At 35.3% G+C, this 21,588-nt stretch overlaps 2 protein-coding genes across 3 annotated transcripts; one reads left to right on the forward strand and one right to left on the reverse strand.

Moving 5' to 3' along the window:
• Positions 1-2,415: 2,415 nt before the first annotated feature.
• On the reverse strand, positions 2,416-6,213 carry LOC106327623 (aspartate aminotransferase 3, chloroplastic). The gene is given in 10 exon segments (XM_013765823.1): positions 2,416-2,934; positions 2,936-2,965; positions 3,048-3,185; positions 3,429-3,592; positions 5,178-5,240; positions 5,456-5,519; positions 5,596-5,695; positions 5,780-5,863; positions 5,939-6,000; positions 6,071-6,213. Coding segments are annotated over 10 exon segments (1,146 nt in total). The 5' UTR covers positions 6,143-6,213; the 3' UTR covers positions 2,416-2,565.
• Positions 6,214-16,249: 10,036 nt separating this feature from the next.
• Positions 16,250-21,202, forward strand: LOC106327909 (protein EMBRYONIC FLOWER 1-like). Of its 2 annotated transcripts, none has more exons than XM_013766221.1 (7): positions 16,250-16,502; positions 17,354-17,528; positions 17,674-17,849; positions 17,946-18,086; positions 18,152-18,214; positions 18,294-20,780; positions 20,924-21,202. In XM_013766221.1, exons 2-6 carry the CDS (start codon positions 17,434-17,436, stop codon positions 20,744-20,746), a joined length of 2,928 nt encoding a protein of 975 aa, XP_013621675.1. In that variant the 5' UTR covers positions 16,250-16,502; positions 17,354-17,433; the 3' UTR covers positions 20,747-20,780; positions 20,924-21,202. The 2 variants fall into 2 exon arrangements, with proteins under 2 accessions (XP_013621675.1, XP_013621674.1); XM_013766220.1 differs by having other exon boundaries at positions 20,911-21,142.
• The last annotated feature ends 386 nt before the right edge of the window (positions 21,203-21,588 follow it).

Here is a 21,588-nt window from a genome sequence, read left to right on the forward strand (position 1 = left end):
GTTAAGTTCATGGAATCCAAGGCCTATTATGATGAGAAGAGTTGGGAGGAACTCAAAGATCTATCTCATTCTGCCTCGGACAGAGCTAACAACCTGAAGATTCTTATGGAAAGACTCGGCATTAACCTAGAAAAGGAACCAGAGAAAGGCCGGGACACTACTCCTTATAAAGAGACCATGGTTCATAACAGTGAAGACTCTCATCCTGACCATGAAGGGGGGAATGGAGATCAACCGGCGCAAGCTCAACCTGAAGAAAACCCAGTATTATCTCATGATCAAGATGAGATGGGACAACCAGACATTGAAGCTCAAGAAGGAGAACCAAGCAGCAGTAATGAACCTGAGCAGACACAAGTCCTAAGGAGAAGTACAAGGATCAGAAGACCAGCCTCAGATTGGGTTAAAAATGATTTTGTTTACTACAATGCTCAAGCTGTGGCACATCCAGAAAGTGGATTATGCTCCCTAGCTCACTATCCAGAAGAACATCAAGTCTTTATGAGTTCATTGGACCTGGAATGGATACCAAGAACATATGCAGAAGCTATGGAAGATGATGAATGGAGGATATCGGTGGATGATGAAATGAGGGCCATGGAGAAGAACAACACCTGGTATGAGACAGAACTTCCAAAAGGGAAGAAAGCCGTGACCAGCAGACTCATACATACCATTAAGTATCTTGCAAATGGGAAGCCAGAAAGAAAGAAGACCAGACTGGTGGCAAGAGGATACACACAAGTGTATGGAGAGGACTATCTAGACACCTTTGCACCAGTGGCCAAGCTTCATACAATCCGGATTCTACTCTCATTAGCAGTGAACCTAGAATGGGACCTTTGGCAAATGGATGTGAAGAATGCTTTCCTGCAAGGAGAACTAGAAGATGAAGTGTATATGAAACCACCTCCGGGGATGGAAGAAATGGTGAAACCAGGGAATGTTCTTAGACTCAGAAAGGCAATCTATGGCTTGAAGCAATCACCAAGAGCTTGGTACCACAAGCTAAGCACTACATTGAATGGAAGGGGATTTGTGAAGTCTCAAGCGGATCACACACTCTTCACTCTCACCAGCAAGCAAGGAATTACGGTAATTCTAGTCTATGTGGATGACATCATCATCACGGGTAGTGACAAGGAGGGGATCAGTTTAACCAAGACATTTCTCAAGGCCGCATTTGACATCAAAGACCTGGGAGAACTGAAGTACTTCCTTGGCATTGAGATGTGCAGATCAAAGGAAGGATTATTCATGTCCCAAAGAAAGTATACCCTGGACATATTAAAGGAGGCAGGAGATCTTGGAGGAAGACATGCCAAGACACCACTTGAAGAAGGTTACAAGGTATTGCGAGAGGGGGAGTATGAAGACACTCCATTTGAAGATGTCAAGCAGTATAGACGGATGGTTGGGAAGCTGATCTATCTAACCATCACTCGGCCAGATGTGTGTTTCGCAGTTAATCAAGTGAGCCAGCACATGCAAACTCCCAAGGTTCATCACTGGAACATGGTGGAGAGGATTCTAAGATACTTAAGAGAAGCGCCAGGACAAGGTGTATGGATGGCTTGCAACAAGAACATTAAGGTGATAGGATACTGTGATGCAGATTGGGCTGGAGATAGAGTAGACAGAAGGTCAACCACCGGTTATTGTACATTCATTGGAGGGAATCTTGTCACTTGGAAGAGCAAGAAACAGAAAGTAGTATCTTGTTCAAGCGCAGAAGCAGAGTACAGATCAATGAGGAAGCTAACCAGTGAGCTTATCTGGATAAAGGGGCTTTTAGGCGACTTGGGAATTGAGATCACCTCTCCCATGACCATGCACTGTGACAACCAAGCCGCAATACACATTGCATCCAACTCAGTCTTTCATGAAAGGACAAAGCACATAGAAGTAGACTGCCACAAGGTCAGACAAGCAGTGGAGCAGCAAGTGATTCTCCCATGTTATACAAGAAGTGCGGATCAGCTGGCTGACATCTTCACCAAGGCGGCCAGTAGCAAAGTTTGTGAGTCCATTCTTCCAAGACTTGGACTCATAAACCTTCCATGTCAATGATCTCCTCACCGTGGAGTATTCTACTCTTTTTCCTTTGCTTGGTTTTTATCCCAAGTGGTTTTTCCAAGAAAAGGTTTTAATGAGGGAATACTTCATGGCTTTCCAAGCTTGACACTCACTACTGTCAAGCTTGAGGGGGAGTGTTGACATGAAGAATTAAACAAAGGGAAGTAGTGGAGGAAGTGGGAGAAGTGGCCATATCACTTACCAAATGGGGAGGAGTGGCTAGTCCACTACTAGTTATTTATTCTTCCACCATTGAGTGCTTATTGCTTTTGTTTCCTTTAAATACACCATGTATGTTACACAATTAAACACACAATTCAATACAAACATTTCTTTCATTCTCTCAATCTCACAAATCCTCTCATTCTCTTAAATTCGCAAATTTCTCTTCTCTCTCAAATACTTACGGTTACTTCACTCCTTTTTTACTTTGTTCGTGTGCTTCATCACGGTTAAAACACTTAGAAGCTCTCATAATCCCACAAATTATCAGTCAGCAAGGTGCGGAACCGTCTTGGAGCTAAGACCAGCCATGCTTATCCTCCCGTCGGATGTCATGTAAACGTGGTACTCTTTAGTCATAAAAGAGACTTGAGCTGAGTTTAAACCCGTGAACGTAAACATACCAATCCGCTTTATGATGTGACTCCAGTCACCAGGCGTCCCTCGAGCACTTAACGCCTCGAAAAGCTGTTTTCTCATGCTGATGATATGATCAGCCATGGCTTTCAGTTCAAGAGTCCATTCGTTGAACAAGTTCCTGTCACGGAGGATTACAGCCACGATTGATGCACCGTGAATCGGAGGGTTTGAGTACATTGGTCTTATGACTAGTTTAAGTTGGCTTTCGACTCTTCCCGTATCCCGCTACATCTGCTGATTTGCATACCTACAAGCACTCACGCAAGCCCTTTATTAATTAGTACCTAATACACGTCCCTAAGAGTATTTTAAGTTGGATATAATCTTACAATGCTGAGAGCTCAAACTCGTTCTCCATAGAGTCCCATGTTCTTTGCATAGCTCTGAGCAACGAGGCACTCTCCACCATAAGCAACAAACATCCTAATCGGTTTCGCATCTGTATCCAGGCTTCCACTTGCAAAGCCCTGCAATACAAAAAGAGATGAAAACAATATATAAGACAAATATAACCTATGTTCACAAAAAAAATGGCTAGATAATATTTAAGCATTTTTATGAGATTATTGATTTGTGAAACGTCTAAAATCTAAAAAAAATATTACGTTTAGATTCAATTTTCTGACTAGTCGGATGCCTAAATCGATTTTTAGAACACTGGTATTAAACATTTTACTGGGAAGAGACAGAAATGGTTTAAACAGGTGTACCTGATAAGCACTGTCAAAGAATGGCATCAATCCTTTTGAACGCATCAACTTTCTGATTTGCTCCCATTGTTCAAGGGTTGGATCAACACCAGTTGGGTTATGAGCACAAGCATGGAGAAGCACTATAGAACCAGGTGGGGCATCACCAATGTCTTCTAATAAACCTGTGAGCATAAGAAGAAGAAGAATAGATTATAAAAGGAGAATTCGGCCAAAAAAAACACGAACTTTGCACAAATTGTCAAAAGAAACCTGTACTCGAGCCTGGCCAAAAAAACTCTTTACTTTTGTTGACTTTTTCAGTTTATTAAGCAACTTACGATTGACTTACCAGATTAACACACCGTTAGCCCACAGTTAAAAGAGCGTTAACAAGACGTTAAATGTTGCCGTTAAGTAATACGACGTCGTTTCATCCATTTGTTTTGTTTATGAAAAAATCTGAAGACGACATCGTTTTGTTCAATTAAAATTGTTGTTCGATGGTATCGAACGCGTGCACTCATGGTCGTTGTAAGGGGGTTTTTGCCACTGAGCTAGTGGACTTTTCAAAAGAGTACCATATAGATTTTATTTTATTGATCAAAAGATGTATCGATGATTGAAATAAAGAAAAACGTAACCCTAATTTCTCAGAAACCCAAATCGATTTGGGGATTTTTCTCTCTGAATCTTCTCGTGGTGTGAGGAGATGGAAGGGAGGTAAGGAGATCATTGAGGCATTCCGATAATGGAGTTGAAGAAGCGATTCAACAGTCGAAGAAGGGTGGAAAAGGTGGTGATGGGAGTGTGTATGAACCAAAGAAATCGCTGGAGGAAGAGTAAAGCTGCTTATGTGAGTTTGTCATCGCCGAAGAAGGCCACGAGGAAGAGTAAAAGAGTTGAAGGGGAATCGATGTTGGCATCTACAGAGGTGTCGAAGACAAGGCGGGGAACTTCATACGGTGGGTCGCCTTTGTCATCCCCGGAGAAGGCCACGAGGAAGAGTAAAGCTGCTTCTGTGAGTTTGTCATCGCAGAAGAATGCCACGAGGAAGAGTATTGTCGAAGACAAGGCGGGGAACTTCATACGGTGGGTCGCCTTTGTCATTTCCGGAGAAGGTCGATGGTGGTTCAACTCTGTCTCCTAGACAATCGATGAAGCAGAAGGTAGATGGTGGGTCAACTGTGGCTCCTCCTAGAAATTCGAAGAAGAGTCAGGTAGATGGTGATGACAGAGAAAAATGTCCACAGAGTGAGACAAATGACAGAGAAGAATGTCTAAGTGAAGATGAGAATGATATTGCTAGCATTGAGGGAGAAAACTGTAGAGATTTGGCTCCTTATTTTGGTGATGAAGTAAGAAATGATGACTGTGATGTTGATGAAGACGAAGGGGATGATGATGCATGGGATGATGATAAAATCCCTGATCTTGTGTCATCAGATGATGAGAATGAGGAGGAGATGATACCTGCTCAAGCTTACAGAGCAGACATTGATCCAGAGGAGCTCCTTCAGCTTGGCAAGATATTTTCAGATGCTGAGGACTTCAAATATGCTTGTCTCAGGTATACCCTCAAAACCAGATACAACATCAAGTACTACAGATCCAGTAGCTTGAAGATGGGTGCAAAATGTGCTGCTGAGATGAGAGATTATGAGGCTCCATGTCCCTGGATGGTCTACTGTTAGTATCATTTCAAAAGCCACAGCACATCCCATGAAAGCATAGTTTTTAGTATCATTTCAAAAGCCACAGCACACTCACCTTGAAAGTTCAACCCACGTGTCGACGGATCGTAGTAGTGGTAAGTTTTCACTGACAAACCAGCTAAGAGAACCATTAACCCTAGCACCCTTTTTTTTTTGGTTTTTTTGTCTGATTTAAAAAAAAAATTAAAAACGAACCAATCGCGGGCCGTCACGTGCCAGTGGGGCCGCGAAACAGTGCAAGACTCGACGCTTGATCTGGCGTTTTTGGCATCGCTTCTTCCTCTCTTATGGTGGAGCCCACCCCTTAACACTCCCCTAAGCCCCCATGTTAACCCTGCTCTAAGGTGGAAATTTTAGGATGGTTTGCCCATGTTGGCTGAGTAATATAAATTGTTCTCTGAAAGCAAATTAAAAAAAAAATACTTAAAGTTTACATGAATGTTATTAATTAGTTCAATTATTAGTTTATCTACCTGATGATAATGCTAGGCTAAAACCTCTCCTCCAACTCTGAGGGAACCAGTACCAGACAAACACTCCACGGTTGTAACCCGATTCTCTCGAATAGCAGGACTAAGCCATGCGTACGTGAAAAACCACCAATCAGAAAGAAACTAATGAAAACATAAAAAAGGATAATCAGAGACAGCATTGTACCTGTCAGCGCCTAGTATGAGCTTAGCGCTTAGCTTGTTGAACTCAACCAATCCAACAATGGGCAGATACTCCTTGACTCGTGAGCTACAGATCAAACACACAAGAGTCATCATCATCATCATCAAGCACGAACTCAACCTAGAGGAAAGAGAGGTAAACCTGTCATTGATAAGCTGCTGCTCAGCTTTCCTCACAACATTAAGAACCAAAGGTTTCCCCTCCTACATCACATTAACACCATTAACAAAACCAATAGATGAAAGAGCAGAGACAAGCTTCATCAATCATTACCTCAGTTCGGTAAGCACCAATTCCCAAATTAAGCTTAATTGGGCTAGGGTCCTTGTTATATGCAATTGTCATCTGTCATCAAACAAGTATCAAAATATATCTCACTACTGATAATACATAAGTTTATAATTAACCTATGTTTCAGAAACTTCCAATAATCTTCGGTAATGTTCTAAAAATCGGTTTAGTCAGCGCCTAGACACCCGCATAAGCTCATAAGCTACAAATTGGACCTAAACAAACAATTTTTCTAAAACAATTAAAAAAAAATCGGTGTATGCATTCAAAAAATTGATCTAAACGCTGGCTTACGTAATAACTCATTATAAAACGCAAAATCACCATCTAGCTATTTATTGAGCATTTGATGATCGGTGACATCAAAACTTCTCTCATTAAATCTATCATCATCCATCACGAGGTCTTGAATTACGACACTAATCAATAGACGATCCAACGGAATCACGACTAGAAAATCAAATGTGTAGGACATATATATCCACACTCGTCTTCGAATATGTTTGAAAACTACAACACACGGATACATCGAAGAAGAAGAAGAAGAATGTACCCCAAGAATAGGATCCTCTGGAGCTTGGACAAGATGAGCGAAAACAGAACCGGATGAGACTTCCGACGTAGGCGAGGCAATAACGGAGCTCAGACGATCCGTTGACGGAGAATCTGTCCCGGCGGTGAGATGACGGAGCAATGCACCGACCCTGCGATCGCTTGGCGACGACGAAGATGAAAATTCAGTAGTTTTCATTTTTTTAGCTTTGTGTGTATGAATACGAATTTGCCTCGTTCTCTTATAACAGTTTTGACTTTTTATTTTATTGTTTTCGAAATTTAAAGTTGCCACGTAGGCTTAGCATAAAGTTGCGTGCCTGCGTTACGATGATATTAAGGCGCCATCATCAGGATAAATTATCTTACGTTCCACATATTCTTAACAATGTTTTACATTGTGACTATCTTCGCTCATCAATATAATTAACAATGTTTTACATTTTAACTGATAAAGTTTTGGTAATAAAATTCTTGTCCGTTTGGAATGCTCACTCTTTTTTGAATAATATATATATGAACCGCTCGTAAATCATGTAAGAAAATCATGGTTTACAATTTCAAAATCATATGAGAAATTTTTTTAAACAATCAAGAACTAAACCGGATTAAACTGGTTAGGAAGACAACTCTAGATCTAGATGAAAAAGAGGCCATCATCCTCTTGCAACCCCGCCGCCTTGACTCTGAAAGAAAAAAATTAGAGAGAGAAAGATAGAAAGAGGTGGTGTGTCTTGTCTGGAGTGCTCATTCTTTTACCTTGTGTTCAAGAAGCTTATCTGATTTTTTTTTCTTAACATATTACCAAAAAAACTATATGTTTTTCTTATTAACGAGTCTACTTGAACAGGCTGAAGATGTGATTTAATAAATGTATTATGACTTATGATAATGATTGCTATTTCGGTTAATTGATGAAGCTAGAAGAAATTCTCTTATTGAGAATGATGATAAAATGAGAGTGATATGTACCAATCCCAAAATCAGCTTAGTTGAGTTGGTAGCTCAAGTCTATTTTAATATATTTAAATTTTGTATTATGGAACTGTTTAACTAATGGCAGAAACAAAAATCCAAACTTATCAGTCTACTGCTCAAAGCAAATCATTCGATCTGAAATCCGGTATTATTTAAAGGTTTCTGAAATTAGCCATTTACTTTTAGTTGATATGAATGACATTTTCTTGATATAGTCAAAAATAGAAATCATATTTTCAGGAATACTTAATCATACAATACAGCGTTTTCAGTTGGTGTGCAATGACGCGTCCATAGGAAAAAATTAGGACGGATTAGATTATATATATTCGATTACTACTAAGAAGAATTTTTCAGTTTGTCTATTGAATTCTTATCATTTTACATTATAAGAATAAAAAGAAAAAACTAAAATGTTATTGGAGATATGAATATGTGCAACCCCACTCTGCTTCTCTTTTGTTTCCATCCGTGGTTAGGTGTTGATGGTCTGCGGGTCAGCCCACTTATTTGTAGGGATAATTCATCATATCCGCAATTAGTTTTCTACTAAATACCTGTTGTTTAAAAAATACTTAATACGATTTAACATCTATTTTAAGGCTAATGTTATTTAAAGATTTGAATATTATATATGAAAATAGCTGGGAAAAATCTCTTTGATTCAGACTATTATTGGACCGGTCCTTTCCGTGGATATCCATTTTTGAAGGGTCTAATAATTTAAAGGTTATATACATATCTTATCAATTATAATGGGAGTGGCTCGTGTCTGGCATACATTTATCGATATTTTGACATCTTAATGAGAACGAAGACCCAGTTACGAGTATCGATGGCTTAATGTAATTTGTTGAGATCCTTGCAATTTGTTGTATACCTGGCTTCAAGAAATCCTATGGTGTGAATAAAATTAGTACTATCATAGATTCATAGTTGAATTATTTTATAGTGGGTGGGGTTTCTGAGTTTTGGTACGCATTTTAGTGATACTTAATGGATTGGTAACTAAATTCATACAATAAAGATTATATAAAATTTACGCAAATCATGAAAAAATCAATAATATTATGAGGATGATATTCATATATTAGCAGACTTAGTTTTAAAATAAAATAAGAAAAGATTAGCAATTTTTTTGTTATGTAAGTATAATTTTCACCTTTGTACGTATTTCAATAACGCAATTAAGATGTAGTTCAATTTTAAACTCTCGATTTTAGTTTTCGACCGAAGAGATTATATTGATCGTTAGATTTAAATTATTTTGATCTTTACAAGAAACCATAAATGCTGAAAATGATACCCGAAAACTTTATTGCTTACACGACAAAGTAAAGTGTTAGAAGTTTGTGAGATAATATTGCAACGGTTAAAGTCATGGGGGGTGTAACGGTGTTTGAGCTGTGGCTGTAACTCGTTTGAACCTAAACAGCGTCCGTCCTTATTTCAAAGAATTCGATTTTCTATAGATTACGACATACGAGGTAATCCAAAATAGTTCTAGTAACCAACAATTTGTTTTGAACAACACCAACAGTTACTTATTTGATTTTTTGAACAACACCAACAGCAAACTAATTCTTTTTAGAACTAACTGGTTAAGAATTGTTTCGATGTCAAGTGCTATATGAAAATGATAATTCTACTAATGGTTTATTTCAACAAAACTAACGATCGATTTTAAATTTAGAAATAAGAATTACTTTTTGTAAAATGCTAGTATGTAAAATCAAATAAATATAAAAAATCAAATAAATAAATAAACAAAAATATCTGACTTGGTCTGTTACGTTTAGCTATATCAAGTGATGTTTGTGTGTGTTTCTTCTTTCAGCAACAATGATGTGTTGGATCTTGTGGCTCACATGAAATGCCTTTTGGGTTCAACCCAGTTCCTAGGTAATGGCTTGAAGACAAGGTATTCTCAAAGGCTAGGGATATTATAGATTATCATTTTTACACTAAAAAAGACCCAATAATTTGTGAAACATTTAAAAAATTTGAAGTCAATTCTTAGATTTTTTTTTGTAAAGATGGAAAACGCTTTACTAAATTTTCTTAAATAGACTTTTCTTAAAATAAGTAGTACTCTTTGAAAATTTAATAAGAATTGTAGTATTTTTTTTTAAAAAAAGAGTGACATTCTAGAATTTGCTCAACACTCAGGGATGTATCCAATCTAAAATTTTGGCTGATTTGATTTTTAGCGAAATTTTACATGATCCCAATGAATTTAAGAGTTTACATTAAACCAGTCTTGAATATCAACTGAAACCGTGAATTTTAATTTTAATTTTTTTAACTAAGAAACTCTACCCAAACATTTAATATAAATTAAAAACTTTAAATTTCACAACTTAAAATATTTTCAATAACAGTGAATTTCAGAGTATTTTATGAAATGTCAAGTTCAATAACAGTAGATTTTAAATAAGTTTTTAAAATTCATGTTTTAATAATAGTGAATTTATCATTGATACAAATAACCTAAAACTCTAAGTTGAATAACCCTCTTATTGTTTTATAGCGTTAGTTACTGTTTTCATACAGAAGGGTTCTAATTTTTGAATGAAACAACCAAATTTACACCAATTAATAACTATAGTGAATAAATAAAAATAGTTTAAACCAGTTTCTAAATATTTTAAACAGTAAATCAAAATAAAAGAAAGATATCATTATATCATTTAAAATAAAGCAACTTTAAAATAGCGGTGTTTTTTTTTCAAGTGTATTTTTCTTTGTCTTGTAAAAGAAATATTATCTAATTTTTTTGCAAAAAGTACATACGTTAAATTTATAAAAGTTGAAAATTAACACTATTTATTTTAAATTTTTACAAGAATTTCATAGAAATATGATTTTTTAAAAACCAAAGTTTCTATAAAATATTATTATGAATGTGGTTCTATTTTTTTTATAAAAGTTGAATTTCTCCATACCTGCATAGTGCATAGAAACACCAAATAAACAAAATTTAATTTAGATAGTTTGATCAAGCTTGGATTTAGAAAATTCTGTCTTTTTCGTCAGTATTGTGTTTTTTTTTTAAGTTCGAATTTAGTCGATTTTTAGGTCAGTGCGCCATTTAAACAGCATTGACCAATAAAATCCAAACTCAATTATGTGTTAATGTTTTGCACGCTAATAGATCTGGAGTAATTTATAACCGTACAAGAAAATTATACATACCACAACTTAAACAATAAAAATGAAATATTTTAATTGTTGTTGTCTTCTTAAAAAAAATTCCACATTCACTCATATATTGTAGTCTAGTATTAATAGGATATTTTGGATAATAATTATATTAATTGTACTCAGCCATTGTTTGCATGACCTTCATGTAACCGGTTGGATTATTATAGAAGAACTCTTATTATAGTTTTTTGTAACAGAACTCTCATTATAGTTATTATTTTTTTTTTTTGTTAAACCAGGATGTTCAGAACCTAGGTTCCTACTGGCATTTTAATCATATCTACCGCATCTAATATATTGTGAATAAACACGAATCAAAATCTAAGAAAATAAAATGATTGAGGTAGATATTATTTTAGGTTTTATATTTTATTATGTGAATAAATAATTTTACAATTTTTTTATTCTATATTTTTAATAGTCTAAAACTCCGGTTTCCTTTTCTTTTCAAGAATACATATTTATCGTAGAAATTGTTTTTTCCTAATTCTATAAAGCATTCGGTATAAATGATGATCTTTTACTGGTGCAAAAATAGAATTAAGATAATTCTATAATTAACATATAATCACATACAAACATATATATACATGCATACTTATTTTACATGTACATGTTTCGGGACTCGATCGGGATCTTACAATTTTGTAATTATGAATTACGAAAATAAATTAAACACAGGTTAGATGTAGAGAGTTTTTAGACCTCAAACCTATATAATTTTTATTTAATCAATGTCATCAAGATTTAGTGAACTACTCATTTGTAATTACTCTAGTACCACTGACGTTGCGGTAAAAAAACAATAAATACATATATATATATATATATATATATATATATATATATATATGATAGAAGTCGATCAGTTTTGTTGGTTACTTTTTGTTTTTTTTTTTAATCAAATTTTGTTGGTCACTTTCTCTCGTAAATTTGCTACAAGTCTATTCATATCAAAGATAATTGTCGGTAAGTCGGTATTAAAGATACTGGACACACATAAACACACAACACACAAGCTTTTATTTCCATGTTTTGGTGGAAAACTGGAGTTAATTGATGGCTTGAGGGTTTACGTTTCCACCATAATTACGACCTAATAATAACATCATTAGCTAAATAAAAGTACGTAACGAACACACACATGCATGCATTATCATTAGGGACAGAAAAGCTGAGAGGAGATTGTGGTTCATGAAAATTTAAAACTAACATCGGAAATCACACACTAATATCGCATGATTTGGTTTCACATAGAATTATCGTTCGCTCCTAAGTTTAAACTTACATGGCTTATGTTGTCTCACACTATATAGTTACATAACCCTTTAAAGCGTCCTCCTTTTTCATTATTACTTGTTTCTTACATTTTGAATGAAAAATTATTACATTGCCCATCCATAAAGGAATAATTTTATTGGGTAGATACTATTGAGGTTCTGTTATTTGTTTGCTTTTGTTTTTATGTTTACGTGTTAGTGTGTTTGTTTTTCTATATGGAAGTTTGAAACTACAAATCAGAATTAATATGTACTTGAAATGATAAAAGTGTGAAAATGTTTCTCTTCAAAAATCTCATGTACTTGAAACGGTGGAAGCGTTGTATTCTTTGCCGATAAATATGATTTACCCTTAATAGTTAAATAATTAGAGGTTGGTCATGAGTTTAATTAGTGAGATTATGGACCCAAAACTATATGTGAATTATCTTGTTTACGTACAAATATTACAATAAAATGTTTGGATCGTCCGTAGAGCCAAAACACATTTCTGATAAGTGATTTGAAATTCAGTGGCGGAGCTACGCTAGTGGAGAGGGGGGCAGATAAAACAAAATATTTATCCAAATCATTACGTAATTAACCAAAGTTTCACTACATCACCTTGTTTTGCCCCCGTTAAAATTTTCTTCCTGTCCCCACCAAACCTTCGCTCAAGCTTCACATCTCACTATTTCAGTTTTTTTTTAATCTCCATTTCAGTTTTTTTTTAAATCTCATATTTATCGGTTGTAATAAATTATTGGTACTTTCCTATTTTGCATGTACACTAATATCCATGACAAAATATTCAATGCATTTTTGTATTTTATTTAAAGAGGTTTGTTCAGTTATTCAATAACTCTTTTATATATTTTTCATTGGTTAACTATTTTGATGAGATAATTAGGTTTTTATTATTTCCTCATGAGCCATAATTAGGTTATTTTCTTTACAAATACCATATACAATTTTTATTAAAAATATTTAAGTTATATGTTAAATCATATAAATAATAAAAATATTTATTTAAAAATACCAGCTGTTTATCACTTTATTTAATAATATATAAAAAATTTATTTAATAGTAAATATTATTTGAAGAAAAATTATGCCCCGGTAAAAAAGGTTTCTGGATCCGCCACTTATTTGAATGTCGTCTAGGAGCTAAACACATCTCAACAAAGTGAACCGTATGCAAGTGCATATCTGCGGGCATAAACTACTAGTTAGCTCGAATGCTTATAAGGAATTTAATGGCCCACAAGAGTGCATGTATAATTAAATACGAATAGCCAATATCTGAATAGTCTTATATGGCCCACGATGCACATCAACCGGCAATATTGCCATTCTTTACTTGATTAATGAGCTTTTAAATTTGAAACTGCTCCATTGTGTCTGGTGTTCACTCTAAGCTGAAGAAACTCTTATCACCTACCCAGTTTTATAATTAAGAAATTTCGGATCTTCAATACATATTTATATATTTATATATATATATATATATATATATATATATATATATATATATTTATTTATTTATTTTTTCAGCACATATATATTCTTTTAAATTTAGAATCAATAATTTATAATACATGTGATTCCGCAGAATGCATCTAACATCTGTGTTGATAAAAATGACTTTCGACAATAGTCTCTTCAGATCAGCCATCAATTGTTAATAATAGGAGCTTACTTATTAATGTTTCTAACATAGAACTTAAAGTTTTAAATATATACCAAATGAGATAAGCTCTCATCAGAGGATGTATCAAACATTCATGCCAAAAGATTGTGTTTCCCAACTAAATTGTCGAGGTAATACATTTTTTCTTAACAGTTGCACACATTTTGTAACTCGAAGATAAAAAAAAACTCAAAGAGACCCAAAATCAACCCTAAATTAAATACTTTTTATCTTAACATTTACACAGCAAAAACTGGAAGGGATTTGCAAGATATATGTATGTGCTACACATAGCTGCATGAAACTGTGTATATATATTATTATATGGGGTGATATTGGGGTGTGTGTAAGAAGTAAAAATCCAAGAGTTAAAAAGGGGAGAGAGGGAGCGAGAGGAGAGAGAGAGGTTGATGTGGTTGTCGAGATGCTAACAGAGAGGCACATGCAAAGCTTAAATGATGGTATCACTGGTGGCCAAAGCATCTCCTTAAAGCTGTCCTTTTTCATCTAAGACCTCTTTTTTAATTTCCTTTTTCTACCGCTTCTCTCTTTCTCTCTCTATACATACATATATATTTAATTTATATATATGTAACTAGTATGTACTTGGGTTTACAACTTTATATATATATCAACTTGTGTATATTAACTTACTTCTTTTTTTTTTTTTTGATCAAGTGTATATGAACTTACTAATGCCGAGTTGTGCACGTATGCAAACCTAAAAGTGTATCAATTAATTAATACTATATTATATCTCTTTTCTTGAGCTACAAATACGTTTGAGGATAATATAATATATATATATATATTATATTATTTTGAAATATTTCAAAATATATGAATTTTGATTTATACGCTGTAGATAAAATGTTTGGTTAGTTGAAGATAGGTTCCTCGCTTTATTATCCACAAGAAAAAGAGGATCATTACGAATATGTGCTCAATTACTTTTGCATAAAGTTATGTAATTAAATTTTGAAAATTAGCTAATACCTTTAGATGGGCTATGTGATGAGCAGTTTTCGTAATAAAAAAAAGTAATAACTGGATCCAAAATTTTCAAAATGGATCACTAACACGTTTAGGTATGCATCACAGTTTGTCAAACCTATAATTAATTGCGTCAAACAAAATAATTTCGATGTTATGTTAGCAAAAGTAAGCTACATATATCATATATATACGTCAGTGGGAAGAAAAAGCAGATTAGTATTTTTCCTCCGAATAGACTAAAGCAACAAACCTAAATTTCTTAGGAAAGAATATTATTATAAAACACCAAAGCCGACAAAAACTAGGAAAAAAAATTCAATTTACCGAAAGAAAGAATATTAAGAAAATACATTATAACAAGGAGAGAGAAATGTGCTACAAAGGGTACAAGCCCACTAAAGTCTGAAGGCCATCGCTCATCTAAAATTTATAATATTATTTTCTATGAGGCAGTATATCGATTTACATGATATATTTTTTTTAAGTACATGATATAGTACTTTTTTGAAAAAGATGATATAGTATTTTGATTTCACCAAAACTAGTATTAGTAAACATATAGAAGAAATAAAAAAGAGAAAGAAACTAGGTTTTTTTTTGAACCAAATATTCCCGATCTTCATTATTTACTGCGGTAAATTTTTGAAAAAGGGGGGGGGGAAAAGAGAGATGTTAGGGTTAATATTATTATCATTTATTGAGGAAATGGGCTCATCTAGGGTAACATCACCTACCCATACAATATTATCATGATTTTAGGGCTCTTATTTGTCTATCCTGGTCCCATAACTCCCACACTCTCTCTTCCGCCACGTCAACGGAACGCTCCAATCTCTCTCCTCCTCCGTGCCGACGCTCCCTTTCCGTTCCGCGCCACGGACGAAACGTGCTCACACGCGAAAAGAAAGCGCCGTGATAACCACGCTCCTAGGGTTTTCTTTTTCAGGCCACAACAAATGGTTTGTGATAAGAACCGCACATTGCGGCCACGTGGACATTTCTCATTGGTTCCTTATACCTCATCCTACAAATACAGAAACGTCTATATGAACTTTTGTTGTTTTATTTTAAACCTAAATAATATTGAGTTTGCTTAAATAATAAAAGACAAATCATATAATAATATGAGATAATAATATCTTGTTGTTTAATTTTTTTCGATACTTGTTAGTCTGTTACCCTAATGAAGCTATTTATATTAATGTTTAGATATTTTTCACTAAAAATAAGAAATATCGCAATCTTTTTCAATAATTGACCTATACATATACAAATACGTGTCGACAATATGTGGAGAGGTACGTAATCTTGTTTCGTGTAATTGGTAATAAACAGACCAGATGGTGACATGGCAGTGCAATGTTCCAGAGATATGAGTTGTTTTTTATTTAAAAAGAGTTACATAATTTATATCAAATTATTATTATTTCATATGTATGAAAATAAACCCTCGTTTCAAGGATAAAAGAGCTTCAGATTCTCTCTCTTCTTTCTCAACAGTCTCTCTCTACAAAAAAAAGTTTTCCCCCTTTCTCTCTCTCCTTAGCGTCGTCTTAGGGTTTCGCGAAATTTCGCAGTCAAATTCTACTCTCTCCCGACGAATCAACCCTCGAAGCTTACCTAATCTTCTTATCCACAACTTTCTGAATCGCTCGATGTCGTTTTCTCAACTTGCCGCTTAAGATCGAGCTCGAATCTCGCGTCTCTGATTAACTCCGGTCGGATTTTCTCCCAGGTGCGTGTCTCCGACATGAATCTCTGATCTGTTCGATTTTAAGGTTTCGCATAGGGTTAGATCTTGCGGTAAGAGATTTACCTTGACTTGTATCTGACTTCGTGTTTTTTTTTTCTAATCGAGGGCTCTTCACTGTTCATTTATACGTTTCTTCAAAATAATAACTCGATGTTCTTACTTTTTTTTTATTTAGATTTTTATTTCATTCACGGACTATTCACGTGCGGATAGATCTGGACCGTATTAATTAGTGGGTCTTCGGTTATCTTTGTTAATCACATACGATTAATTTCTTAAGTGTCTTATTTTTTTGTTATGTTGCTTCCAAATAATTTGATTCTAAACCCTAATTTACTCAAGATTAATTTTTTGTTTGTTTGTAAGTCGGAGATTATATTTAAACAGGCCTGCTCTCATTTTTTCTTGGTCATGTTCGTGTGTCTGAAAACCCTAATTTTAGGTTGGTGTTTAAGTTTGGGTTAATGTTGACTAATATATGTGTACTGATTAATTTTTGTTTTATGAAATGGGATGCTAACGAAGAAATCTTGTTCTTGATTTTATGTAGACCTTAGGGTTTTCAAATTTAATTTTCGATGGAATTGTAGAGGTAATTGGATTTTGGTTATGGAATGTTATTTCATGTGGATGATATTCATGGAATATGTTTGAATATAATGGTGTCAATTAGTTATAAATATTCCTTAATTTAATTTAGAGTTATATGTGTGTTTCGTATATATGGAAAGCAAAGATTTCGAAGTTTTTTTCTTTATATGCAATCATCAAAACTTAAATATTTTCATTTTCTGATGCTAAGAAACATTATGATCATGCGTTTATTTTTGCAGCACTTGTTGTGTAGAGAGTATAATGGTGGAGCTAAGTTAATCATCACTAAGACATATAAAATCTTCTTGAAGCAAAATCAATGGGATCTTCCATTAAGATCAACTCAATATCCATAGATCTTGCAGGCGCTGCTAAAGAGATTGATATGGTAAAATGTGATCATTTCTCCATACGGTGAGCCTTCTATATATATTGACCTTATGTTGTCAACCTTCCTTGTTAATTAGAGTATGTTTATATGTTTTAATTACTATAAAAGCATAACAAGTTGAAATGACACTTAATATATTGAATTTTTCTTCTTCTTAATTTGATGCAGTGGATACGTAGCTGAAACACGTGAGAAAGATCACAACAAATGTTGGCCGTTTCCGGAGGAGAGCGTTGCTTTGGTGGACCAAGAAAGCTATTCTCTTCCTTCTCTATCAGTTCCAAAGTTTAGATGGTGGCGTTGTATGAGCTGCATCAGAGATATCAATGCTGATGGAACAAAAGGTAAAACACATTTCCAAAATTGTTTAATATATGTTTCATATAATAGCTAGAGATGAAGGGTTGCTTGAACTTATGCGTGTAAGTGGCTTCTTTTAGATTGTGGACTGCATCCAAACTCAAAAAATTTAAGCGGGAAAAAGCAGCTTGATGGAAACTCTTCGGTTATCCCAAGTCAAAGCAAATTGAATTCACTAACTATTATTGATCAGGAGAAAGAAGGGAGAACTGGTATTGCAGGTATACACATATTCTTGTTTTAGTTTCCATAATCCAAAACAATTAAACATATAATTTTCTTGCAGATAATGCTGTTGAGAAGAACGATGATGCAAACTGCAAAAGATCTCAGAAGGATGATCATAGAGGTACAAAATTTTCTCTAATCAAGCAAATTAAAGTGTGCTGATACTAGAAACTAATTTTGTAAAGCTCAAACAATTGCAGCTACTATTTTTCTCAAGAGAGGTCATAATCCATCTACAGATGCTTCTACTGTTAAGAGCAAGAGCAGAAAGCTCGCAAGCCAAGAGCATGTAAGAAACAAGAAAGCTAAAGTAACAGATATTAGCAGCTGGAAAGAGAAACATAACTTGGGTGGTCAAGCCGTGACAACTTTTGGATCATCTGATATCGCTGGTGTGGTTGATGATACTCCCCCTAAGGCCATCAAGAACCATAATAAAGACAGTCTTGCTCTCATGGAATGCGATAACGGGTCATCAGAGAGTATAAATCTCGCCATGACTGGTTTGCAGCGTAGGAAAACTCGCAAGGTTCGTCGACTCAGCGAGCTACTTGATCAACCCAAGACCAAAACCAGCGGTGGTAAAGAAGAGCCTTCTTCTTCGAAAAGGGGTAGAAAGAGAAAAGTGTTGCCTGAAAATAACTATGTCAGCAGGAAGTTAATCACCGTCGGTGCAACTTCTGAAAATGACTCTGATCAAGATTATAGTACATCAAGTGATAGTGGGTTTGAGAGAGATCTTATTAAAGGTAAGCAGAAGAACAGAAGGTTCCAGGTCGTTGACGAGTTTGTACCTTCACAAGAGGGTGTCCCAAAGAATGATCATGCAGATCTTAGTAAGAGCACTGCTTTATCAGTTCCTTGTCCTCTGAGTACTCATCAGAGAACAGAGAAGAAGCTAAGCTTATCCAAGAAGAAGAAACATAAGCCTGTTTCAGACAATGGGAAGAGTACACTGATCAGCTTTGGTTCCCAATATACTCGAGATTTGTTGAATGATCGTTTAGCTTCAGAAGGGTATTTTAGAAAACCTATCCCTCAGCTTAATGTTAGGCCAGTGAATGATCATGTAATGAGGTCAAGAGATGCAGAACCAAACAGTCTTGGAGAGTTTGGTTCCTCTTCCAAACCCTACACAGGTGGATGGTTGAGAACAGGAGTGGATGCCAACAACAATACAGATAAATTGTCCTTTCAGAACTTCAATCTAAGAAGCACCTCAGATGCTTCTGGTGTTGACAGAAAGGGGAAGACAGTTATGTTCCAAGAACATCAAGAACCACCCAAAAGCCAAAGCCATGATAGAACTGAAGACCAAAACGACGATATACCGATGGAGATAGTGGAGCTCTTAGCCAAAAACCAATACGAAAGGTGTCTTCCAGACAAAGAAGAGCCATCACAAGAAATGTCACACAAACCCAAGAACACTCTACTGATTGATCTCAACGAAACCTATGACAACGGAGCCTCGCTGGATGACGACAACAACATATCAAGACCACCAAAACCTTGTGAAACCAATGCAAGGAGAGAGTCTCTTGACTTCTTCCCTATAAGTCAACCCTATGTGCCTTCTCCCTTTGGTATCTTTCCTCCTCCTCAAGATAACCGGCCTAGCTCCATCAGGTTCTCTGGTCACACCTGCCAGTGGCTTGGCAACGTCCCAGCTATGTCTACTCATCCTCCCCCATATAGGGTACTACGTCCGTGTAACACGTGCCAAAGTGGTCCACACCAATACAGAGAACCACTTCCTCATCCTATTTGGGCAACAACTTCAATGAGACCAGTTTCTTACAACATGGATCCATCGACGAAGCTTGGTATGATTCCACAGCCACCAACCAGTGATAAGAACACATGGAACCTCAACTTTGTCGCAGCCGCCGCCGCCAACGGGAAGCAAAAATGTGGGTCTAGTTCAGAACTCTCGTTTGGGTGCAAACACGGTGGTGGAGTTAATAATAATAGTAGACCAGTGGACGCGTTCTCTAGTGAGAGCTCTATACCTGCGTTGCATCTACTCAGCCTTATGGATCCTAAGATTGGACCAAACACTCCCTCTGACCACCAGGGAAACACTAAAGCTACTCAAAGACACTTCCCACTTGTTAGCCAGCCTAAGGGACGTGTAGAGATTCAAACAGGAGACTCTAGTAAGCAGCTACCTTATGATTATTACAGCAAGAGTTTCCCCATGGTTCCACCACTTGGTGCGTCTTCATTCTCGTTTCAAAAGCCACAAGCTCCATGGATTCATCATCACCAAGAGAAGAAAACCATGAGAAAAGAGCCGGTTTACAGCAGCAATGACCTAGGGAGGTTCCAGCTATTAGGGGCGTCTGATTCAATGAAGCTCCCTTTGAAGTTTCACGTGATGGGTAAAGAGAAGAAACAGAACAGGAAAGCAGAGAGCTGCGGGGATGCCTCGGCCTGGCCTCCAAGGAACAGTTGTGGAACCATTGTGTGCAGCGTGAGTAGAAACCCGGCTGATTTCACCGTTGCTGAACCTGGGAATGTTTACATGTTAACTGGTGAAAGTCTCAAGGTTCGAAAACGCGCAACCTATAAGAAAAAATCGAATTTGTCTAAGGAAGAGGAACTGAAGCAGACTAAGAAGCCTGTTCGTCCAGTTACAGAAAATGTCTAGAGATAATAATACAACGTGGACGAGACATGTGTTGGTAAGTTGCTAAGACTATATAGTTTGTTTATGTGAATTTTCTTGGTTCATTACTTAATGTCATATTAGTTAGAAATGAGTTTGTTTCAAGTTTAGTTACTAGAACAGAGTTTAACAAGTCTCTGGTTTAGAATCTTTGGTCAGATGGTGAGAGGAAGAGGGGGTCACAAAGAGACACCGTTTCTACTGAAATCAAGAATAAGGCAGACACCAATTAATGGATCTTTGTGCTCTGCACATCTCTCTTATGTTTGTTTGTTTGTTAATGCATACTTGAAAACATTCAGCCTGTGTATATATTCATAGACCTTCTCTTTCTTTGTTTTATCTTTTGTTGGATATATACCTTCATTGTGTTTGATATTTTGTATCTCTTAGACTATATCTTTCTCTGTACAATCAATTTTACAAAACAAATATGACATGGCTACTGAAATTGATGACATGGCTTCCATAAAATATGACATGGATAATTTCATTTAATGTTGATTTATATTTTCGGTAAATTTATTAGAATATGATAATAATTCATATATTACATTTAATATTGATATTTTTTTTTTTGGTAAACTTTTTTTAAATATGGTAATTAATAGCTCATACATCATCTATAAAATAAATATATTCATATATAACATTTCAAATTTCGAAATATTATTATTTTTGTATAGTTATCCAATTTGTATTACTAAAGCTTTCAAAAATTCCTATAATTTTTTAAAATTTTAAATATCTAATCGTAAGATCATTAGTTTTTTATATACCTACAAATTTTATAAATATTGTTTAGGCTAAATTTTTGATAATTA

Source organism: Brassica oleracea, chromosome C2 (assembly GCF_000695525.1).
Source record: "Brassica oleracea var. oleracea cultivar TO1000 chromosome C2, BOL, whole genome shotgun sequence".
Taxonomy (NCBI): Eukaryota; Viridiplantae; Streptophyta; class Magnoliopsida; order Brassicales; family Brassicaceae; genus Brassica; species Brassica oleracea.

Excerpts from the sequence above, each read along its gene's own strand:
- LOC106327909 (XM_013766221.1), top strand. The coding sequence starts at position 17,434 with ATGGGATCTTCCATTAAGATCAACTCAATATCCATAGATCTTGCAGGC. Across the intron at positions 17,529-17,673 it reads TGTGATCATTTCTCCATACG|TGGATACGTAGCTGAAACAC; the intron begins GTGAGCCTTCTA and ends AATTTGATGCAG. Across the intron at positions 18,087-18,151 it reads AGGGAGAACTGGTATTGCAG|ATAATGCTGTTGAGAAGAAC; the intron begins GTATACACATAT and ends ATTTTCTTGCAG.